This window comes from Austrofundulus limnaeus, unplaced genomic scaffold (assembly GCF_001266775.1).
Source record: "Austrofundulus limnaeus strain Quisiro unplaced genomic scaffold, Austrofundulus_limnaeus-1.0 Scaffold298, whole genome shotgun sequence".
Lineage (NCBI taxonomy): Eukaryota > Metazoa > Chordata > Actinopteri > Cyprinodontiformes > Rivulidae > Austrofundulus > Austrofundulus limnaeus.
Window position 1 is genome coordinate 756071 of NW_013952700.1, and position 9721 is coordinate 765791.

The window sequence follows — 9721 nt, forward strand, 5'->3', positions numbered from 1 at the left end:
TCCCCATACTGATGCTCGGTTTGAACTGCAGGAGATTGTCTTGACCATGTCTACATGCCTAAATGCACTGAGTTGCCGCCATGTGATTGGCTGATTAAAAATTAAGTGTTAACGAGCAGTTGGACAGGTGTACCTAATAAAGTGGCCAATGAGTGTAAATGCAGCTTTACTTTTATTGTGCTACAACCCAAAACCTCTCAATAAGAGACAAAACATAATTAAATCAATTTGTTTTCTTTAAACAGCTTTTAACAGACACTGCACAGCCTGATGGTAAAAGAACAACTGTTTGGATACTTTCTGCATGTTCAGATGTGTTAAAAGTCAACATGGTGCCAAAAACCACTCAGCAGGAGGATGGGATGATAGAAAGTATCAGTAGTGTTTTTAAACATGCTATAAATACATTTGACATCAACAGTGTTTGTCTTTCATCCTGCACCATGTTTTTCACCAACATTTCACTTTTCACTCTCAACACTGCAGTCATAGCTTCTGTCAAATTTAGTCTGTGGGCCGTCAAACATACAATATATCCACAGAGCTGTGACTCTTAGTGACTAGTTTCTGTTTCACTTTCACTGAAACCCCTTTGCAGCCAGCGACAAGCCATGCATTCTGAGTAGGGGTGTCCCAGTTCTAGTTTGTCTCAAACCAAGTACAAGTACCAATACTGAGTAATTATTGAGATACCAGGCAGATACCAGTATCGGTTCCAGGTTTAGCCACCAACATAAGCCGAATATGAATTATTTCCTGGCACATCTTCATGTTTTCAGTAAGAGAGCTCCTGTACAGAAGACAGAGTACAGCTCCAGCGTCTGGTTACGAGTTAGAAATGCACAAAATTACACTTTGACTATTTTAAGAGAACATTTTAAAAACTGTTGATGCCAACTAGTCTCCAACAATCACAGCTCATTTAGATATTACCTTAGAAAAGTAACTGTCAGGGTTAGAAACAGTGTTGGCTGACTGGAAGGTCATGAAAAAAAAAGCAGTGACATTACATCAGCCCACCATCAGTAGTTCCTGTACACCTAATGTAACAAAGCTGCAGGCCCATTATTCCAATAACTTTAGTTCAGTTTGAATCATTTTACTTTGCAGCTCCAGTGTTTAAGTTGTCTTGCAGAAAGAAAAAAAAAGAGCTTTAAAAAGAGCTTATACATTTAGGTGCACTTTTTATGCATCTACACCAAATTTAAAGTGTTTTTTTAACGATCAGTAGTTTTTCCTCACTCAATAAATTATTACTTTATAGAAACAACATATATACAGTTTGAGGAGAGGAGGAGCTGTAAACAATTGTGGCCAGCAGAAAAGCTGTCTGCAGTTTAAAATGGCTCTTGAATTTTACTATACAGTGGGTGTCAAAACAATTCACCCTCTTTCATTTTATTTCTGTTTTGTTGCCTAACAGCTTGGGATTTAAATGAATTTTAATTAGATTATAATGTAAAAATACAGTATATTAACAAAAATACTTTAAATTACTGAAGTTTGTTGATTCAGTTCCTGGTCTATCCAACCATTAGACCATCCAACCCTCCAACAATTAAACTATTCAACTCTCCAACCATTGGACCATCCAGCCATTAGACTATCCTACCATTAGTCTATCCAACCATTCACCCATTGCACTATCCGATCATTCAACTATTGGACTATCCAACCATTAGACTATCCAACTGAAGAAATTTTGTAACTGATTAATTGAATATTAGATTCAGTTTTGTATTTTATACTTTCTGATCATTTCAGTCTGTAAGGTTGAAGCTGACAAAGAGTTGGTGTGTTATCATGTGTTCTTTCTCTTAGCCTAAACAAAACTGAGTGACGTTCTGACGTCTGACGTAAAAGGTAACACCTCCTGGGGTGTAACCAGGAAGAGATGAACATTATAAGCTCAATTCATTATTATAGTAAAAAGAAGTTGTCAGTGTTTTGCAGAGTGTCTGCTCAGAGCAGAGCTCCYGTGTTTGTTTTGGTTTGGCCCAAGGTTGTACGCTGAGGCCTGTGCTGCTGAGAGCTGAATGAACCTGATTGGAAAAGGACTGAAATAAAGTTTTTAACAAGAAATCCAGCTGAATCCTGTTTATTCGGACATACCATATTAAAACACGTATTTCTTACACAACTATCCAACCACTGGACCATCCAACCATTAGAGATTAGATTAGATCTGTATTGTCATTGTACAGAGCACAATGAAATTACAGTTCAGAACACCCATTCAGAAGAAGATAAACTATCCAGTTATCCAACCAGTTGACCATCCAACCATTAGACTATCCTACCATTCAACTATTGGACCATCCAACCATTAGACTAACCAACTATCCAACCATTGGACCACCCAACCATCCAACCATTGGACCATCAACCATTACCCCTAATTTACATTACTTGCGTTCCGTCTCCACTGCGTAGGTCGCAGTTGTGCATTTCAAGTCCAGTTTACATTATCTCTGCTCCAGTCCGACAGACGTGCAGGAAGCAGATCGCGCGATAAATTCAGTGATAAGCGTGGAAGTCATAGCAAAAAATAATTAGTCCTGTGAAAGACCAACTCCAAACACAGCTGAAAACAACGGTATAAAATAGGCTTTTGGTATCTATGTTGAAACTGTCTCGCTGTCGGCTTTCTGAAACTTCTGATTTCAAAATAAAATCCCCGTGTATCGTGTGTACACAAAGCTTCATGCTACGTTTCTATCTGCTTCCCAAACAGAATGATACATTCTGACAGCATTTGTGTAGAAACATATCCGTATATTTATTAATATAGCCGCAATTTCGACATTATTCTGACAAATTATCCAGCCTAAAAGTGTCTTATTTTGAAAATACGGATGTTGTGCTCGTTTCTTTTCCTGTTGGTGCAACGTAATCTTTAAAAATTGACTCTGGCGCTGCTCTGTCGTCCGGCAAAAATAGGATCTGTTCTAATTTTGACAGATCGCCGTCCGCTCACCGCCGCCGTGTGCAGCCGTGCGCAGCCAGTGTAAACACTCTCATTGATTATAATGGGTGTGTATTTGCTGCGGAGGTCGGACCGCAGCGGAGCGGAGACGGAATGCAAGTAGTGTAAATTAGGGGTTAGTCTATCCAATTATCCAACCATTGGACCATCCAAACATTAGACTATCCAACTATCCAACCATTGGACCATCCAACCATTAGACTATCCATCCATCCAACCATTAGTCTATCCAACCATTCACCCATTGGACCATCTTGATTATCCAACCATCAAAGCATTGGACCATTGACGCACTGGACCATCCAACCATTGATCCATCCAACCATCCAACCATTGAATCATCCAACCATTGGCCCATCTAACATTTTAGTCCATTCTTTATAACTAAACTGCTACAGCCCTTTCAGGTTGGAGCAGCTCTGGTCCAACAATCTTTAAATTAAACCAGAATTTCCCTGTTGGAGTAGTTTTAGTGTTTGACTGGACCATTCCAGGACCTTCAACTGGTTATCCTTAAACCAGTGGAGTGTTCCACCATCAGTGTGTTTATGGTCTATATCCTGCAGGAAGGTGGACCAAGTTGTAAAGCTGTCCAAGTTCTAAATCTCTGGAAGACTCCAACAAGTTCCTCTGAGGAATGTCAGCGTATTTTGCTCTATCCATCAGTTTCCCAGTCCTTAATAATAAAAGACATCCCTACTGTATGAAGCTGCCATCACCATGCTTCACTGTAGGAATGGTGATCTCAGCATGGTGAAATGTAGGTTTAGCTCAGACATGAAGTTGTTCATTGCTGTTTGGTCTCATCTGACCACCACAATTTTGGGGGAAACAATCTTAACAGTCTGGCATTTTCTTCTTTCATCAATGTATTTTTCCCAACACTCTTCCAAAATGCTCAACTCTGTGCAGCCTTTAGTGGCCTCTTGCTTGGTGGTGGCCTGCACTACTCAGAGTTGTTGGACAATGTTGATTCTGGAGGCTATCATTTCACTGACCTCCAAAGGTCTCCACAGACACAAGATCTCAGTGCAATCAGTCACCTTTAGCATGTGGTGGAATGGAGGTGGATCTTAATTAACTAAGTAGGTGTCATCTAAAGTTAATGTTTGAACATTGGTGAACACATATGCATGCACCACTTTTCAATTTGATCTACTTTTAAGTTATTTAGAACAATTTTTCCTCCTCAACTTCACTAACTTTTTGTATTTTTTTTTTGAGAAATGTTGCTTTTAATCAAATTAAAAATCCATATAAATTCCAGGATGCAAGGCAACAAAATGGACAGAATACCAAAAGAAATGAAAACTCCTGAAACTCACAGTATTAACTACACACCCATACACACATGCTCACACAAACTCACAGTTCAGTCTAGCAGAGCATAAAATAGTCTATTTACAGGTGTACACCACTGTCCTTTCGCTGCAGGTGTTGCACCTGACATAGCAGCACCACAGGAACTTGCAGTTGCACTGCCAGACACGTGAGTACTGGTGCGTGTCGTATCCTCGGCCGCAGCACATCAGGTCACAGCTGTTGGGTTGCTGAGCTGTTTTGTTGCACAGACGCCCCTGTGTTCCCATGCTGCCTGTCAGCTGGTCGGCCTCACAGTAGTTGGGTGACCTGTCGATATAGACCATGTCCGTGTCTTTGGGTTTGCGGTAGGAGGGAAGCTTCTTAATCTTCAGGAAGGTGGGACGTTTGTTGCGGCTGGAGCGCATTGCCTCAACCTGGATGGCCTGGTTGTACTTGGTTTTCAGCATGTAGCCCAGCTGACGAAACTTGGGGAGCGTCATCCAGCACGTCTTGGTGGTGCAGGATCCAGAGACGCCGTGACACTTGCACTCTAGATGCATGCCCTTCTCCAGAACCTACAACATGGAGAACAAACTCACATGAAGCAAACATACTTATAAAAAACAGTAGATTTTAAAAACTTTACTTTAACAAGTCTGTGCTAACAATTGTTTGCATTTTGATTTAACACAATTTTAGATTTGCTTTCTCTTGTTGTCTCCAGAGGACATGTTAAAAAGCATTTAAGTTTTGTAACATAGCCCAGAGCTACATTTTGCATAAATAGTTCAACAGGTTGAGACAAACGTTTTCCACCATTCCGGATAAAAGTGAGCATTCCAGAGATCTCAGAGCTGCCACAGTATGTCACCCTGTGGCCAGTAGCTATGGATGTGCCATATTTTACAAGACAGGCTCCAAACACACTTACAAAACAAATATCAACATGTTTCCATGCACTAAATACTCAGATAATCATCTAAAGACAACTGTTTTCTATCTATCTATCTATCTATCTATCTATCTATCTATCTATCTATCTATCTATCTATCTATCTATCTATCTATCTATCTATCTATCTATATATCTATCAACTATCTGGGCCTGTATTTATCACATTTCTTAGAATTTAGTTTTAGACTGAAGTGCTGAGAATTTTTTAAATTTGCTCCTACTCTCAGACTTAAGTATACATAAATGCCAGTTATCAAAATTCTGAGATGAACTGAAGGCAGACATCACACAGAGAACACAGCACTGTCCTCCTCAAGACCCCAAGAATACTCTGCACCACCTCAGAAACTGCACTAAGTGGGACAGGGGTCCCCCACCTGAGTGGGATTCTCAGTTATAATGTACAGAGGACCTAAAATAAGATGTGGAAAACAGCTTTAGTCATGCAATACAAAGAAATAAAGGGAAAAAATGAAGACATTACATGTACCAATGTGCACAGATTTTCTGTAAATTACAAGGATCTACCTCATTTTGCATGAATACAAACATATAGAGAAAAAACATTACCGTTTAATGACTGATTAAAATCAGATCCAATCATTTTAAACTTCAACAGCAGCCACACTTCCAGAAAGCAACCGTTTGTCAACACAAAACAAAGCAAAGAACAAGGGGCTGGTTTTTACCATAGCATTTATAATAACTGAGAGATGTATTAATTTATTTTTAGAAATAACAACTGTCTAGAGTTTATTTAGTTACACATATTGTACTGAAGCACAACCATGGGATTGATGGGCTTTTTTTGATCCCTCACCTAGGACGTGTTTGCCTTGGGTGACACTTTGGCGTCCCCATGGGGCTGATAAAGAGCTATAAGTTCAGTCCATTTACCATTTTTACCATAGATCTACATTATGCTCATAAACTTTTCTTCAGCAACAAGAAAGAAAGTTCTTGTGGAGTGACCACAACACTGATCTGCTCAGATGGGGTCTGATTAGTTTAAAGGTTGCTGTGGAGCCTGCAGACACTCACTGGCCTGTCGAGTTCACAGCAAGCAGACTTGTTTCTTTTCGTTTTGGAGGAGAGGAATCTTTAAATAGATCTGGCAGGACTTTAGGGTCTTTCTCTCTGTGCCTCAGGCTGAACGACCTCCTTCAGAGGGAACTCTTTCCCTCTGGTTTGTAACCATGTACACAATGACCACTGCACTGAGGTAACAGCTTTCCTGCAACCCTGAACAAAGATCAGGTAAAGAAAATGGATAGGTGGATAAAGTTGTCATATTTTCAGGTGTTTTAAAAGCCTTAGCCAAATGCAGCTTACCTTGGATTTACACTACATGTGGCTCCGCTGCACTGCGCTGCGGTGCGCAGTTCGCAGCTGTTCATTTGCAACCCAATTTGTACAATCTCAGCTCTGCTCTGGTGTGTACACATACTGTATGCTTCATGCTACATGTTGCCATCTGCTTCCCAAACAGAACAATACATTCTGACAGCATCTGTGTAGAAATATATCCATATATTTATTAAAATAGCTGGGATTTTGACATTATTCCGAGAAATAGATGTTTTATTTTGAAAATACGGATGTTGTGCTTGTTCCTTTTCCTGTTGGTGCGATGTGATCTTTGTAAATTGACTCCGGAGCAGCTCCAGCATCCAGCAAAAATAGGATCTGTTCTAATTTTGCCGGATTGCTGTCTGCTCACCGCTGCCCTGTGCAGCCTTGTGGAGCCAATGCAAATACTCTCATTGATTAGAATGGTTGTGTATTTGCTGCGGAGGTCGGAGCGGAGCGGAGATGCATGTAGTGTAAATTGGGGGTGAGTGTGATCATGCACCCCTCAGTCCAGACAAACACTGAATTAATGGACATCAAAGAAATAAAATAACACTGAAACTATCACTATTTATTGCCAAAAACCGAACACAAACTAATATCCTCATCATCATTAAACATGAAAGCTTTGCTGTAATAAATAAAGGTCTTTTATTCTCTAAGAGTCTAATCCCACCTGCTGCTTCTGATGTGTTCAAAGAAGATCATCCTTTTGCATACAGAGAACCATTAGAGCTGTATTTGTCCATCCGTCCGTTTTCTGCCGCTTGCCAATTGACAACTAAACTGAGACAGTTCCAAGATGTCTGGAAAAGTTTTGTGAGGAAAAATTTGTTTCACAAATAGTTTGAACTGTACAAAATTCAAATAAAACTGAAAGCATCACAACCCCCTCAGCAAACATTCTTCCATTCATTTCATACAGCTTGTCCATGGTTGACAGGTCCAGGTAAGAAACCCAGACATGTCTAGCAACATTATCCTGATCGTCCTGGGGGGATGCCAAGGTGTTTCCAAGCCAGGGGGATATATAATCCTTCCAATGAGTTCTAGGTCTGCCACAGGGTCTTTTAACAGTGGGACTTACCCAGAAAACCTCCGAAAGGAGACATCCTAATCAGATGTCTGAACGACCTCAACTGAATCTTTTGAGCTTCCTCTGAATGATGGAGTTCCTCACCTTATCACTAACCCCGAATTTACACTACACGTGGCTCCGCTCCGCTGCGCTGTGGTGTGCTGCGGTGTGCTGCGGTGCGCAGTTAGCAGCGGTTCGTTTTACCCCAACTTATACAGCCTCTGCTTCACTCAGCTCCGCTCTGGTGCGACACACAGAGGAGGGAGGGTGTACAGGAAGGAGATCGCGCAATAAATCCAGTGGTAAATGTGGAAGTCGGAGCAAAAAATTATTAATTCTGGGAAAGATGAACTCCAAACACAGCTGAAAACTGATATAAAAGCTTTTGATTTCTATGGTTGAAACTGTATCGCTGTCGTCTTTTTGAAACTTCTGATTTCAAAATAAAATCCATGTGTATCGTGTGTGTACACATATGCTACATGCTACGTGTTGCATCTTCTTGCAAAACAGAACCATACATTCTGACAACATTTGTGTAGAAATATATCCATATATTTATTAATATAGCTGAGATTTTGACATAATTAGTCTGTATTTGGTGTCTTATTGTGAAAATATGGATGTTGTGCTTGTTCCTTTTCCTGTTGGTGCGATGTGATCTCTGTAGCTTGACTCCGGAGCATCTCCGGCGTCCAGCAAAGATATGATTGGCTCTAACTTTGGTGAATCACCGTCAGTGTAAATACTCTCATTGATTAGAATGGGTGAGTTTTTGCTGCGGAGGTCAGATTGGAGCGTAGCCACATCTATTGTAAATTAGGGGTATGGCTGAGCCCAGCCACCCATGGAAGAAGCAGTTTATATCCAAGATCTTGTTCTTTTGGCCATGATCCAAACATCATGACCACAGGTGACGGTTGGAATGTAGACAGACCAGTAAATCCATAACTTTGCCTTTCAACTTAGCTCTTAGCTCGCCATAATTAACCGAAGCAACGTCCTCATTACTGTGGCTGAAGCTGCAATCCTTCAGTCCATCTGCTCCATCACTCTAGAACAAGACTCCTAAATTTTAACTCTTTCACTTCAGCCACAGACTCCACCCTGACCTGGAGGGAGCATTCCACCTGTTCTTGGTGGAGAACCATGGTCTCAGACTTAAAGGAGCTCAGCAACAGAACCACATCATCTGCATACAGCAGAGACAAGACCCTGTGGTTCCTCAACTAGACACCCTCCTCTCCACGACTGTGCCTTGAGATCCTGTCCATAAACACTACAAAAAGGATCGGAGACAAGGACAGCCATGGAGTCCAACCCTGAGAACAAGCTCGACTTTGTGCCAAGAATGTGAACACAGGTCCTGCTTTGGTTTTACAGGGACTGGATCGCTCTTAGTAGCAACCCAGACACTCCATACTCCACAGCACCCCCCACAGAATTCCTTGAGGAACACGGTCATAATCCTTTTCCAAGTCTTAAAAAAACACATGTAGACCAGAGAGGCAAACTCCCATGACCCTCCTACCAAGGGTAAAAATCTGGTCCACTGTTCCAGGACAAGGATGGACACCCAGCAAACATTTTGAGACATTTTGATAAAAACCGTTTGCCAGCTTGTCTCTGATAGGCCAGTTAGACTCTGGCTTTAAATGTCATGTCTGAACAAACAGCTGAAAATCTAACTGGAGCCCTTCCTTCAGCTCATAAATGTTTTTATCTTGAAGTAACATGGACATGGTTTTGTTTGGTGAAATTTTAAAGAGTTTCTGTTCTTACTCATTTTAAAGGATCTACATCATGTAAACTCAACTTTTTTGAGTTTTATATCAAGTTATACTTTCATCAAAAACATGCCCAGAGTCTTGCTTTGACTCATTCATGCATGTTTGATAAATCCTGTGGTGTCCTGAGGCAGCAGGCAGGGGAGCAGAAACCACCAGATGGGCCTAGAACCAACTTTTGGGATCAGCTCCTCCTCTGGTTTGTCTCCAAGCTGAGCTTCCTCATCACACACACACACACACACACACACACACACACACAC

General features: G+C 41.1%; 1 protein-coding gene across 1 annotated transcript in view; it reads right to left on the bottom strand.

Annotated features, from left to right (window-relative positions):
• Positions 1-3053: 3053 nt before the first annotated feature.
• Positions 3054-9721, bottom strand: part of LOC106526881 (protein Wnt-7a) — a 19195-nt gene continuing 12527 nt past the window's right edge. Inside the window, exon 4 of the mRNA XM_014021597.1 lies at positions 3054-4863. Within this exon, the coding sequence (XP_013877051.1) occupies positions 4384-4863 (480 nt within the window). The 3' untranslated portion in view covers positions 3054-4383. The remainder of the gene's footprint in view (positions 4864-9721) is intronic.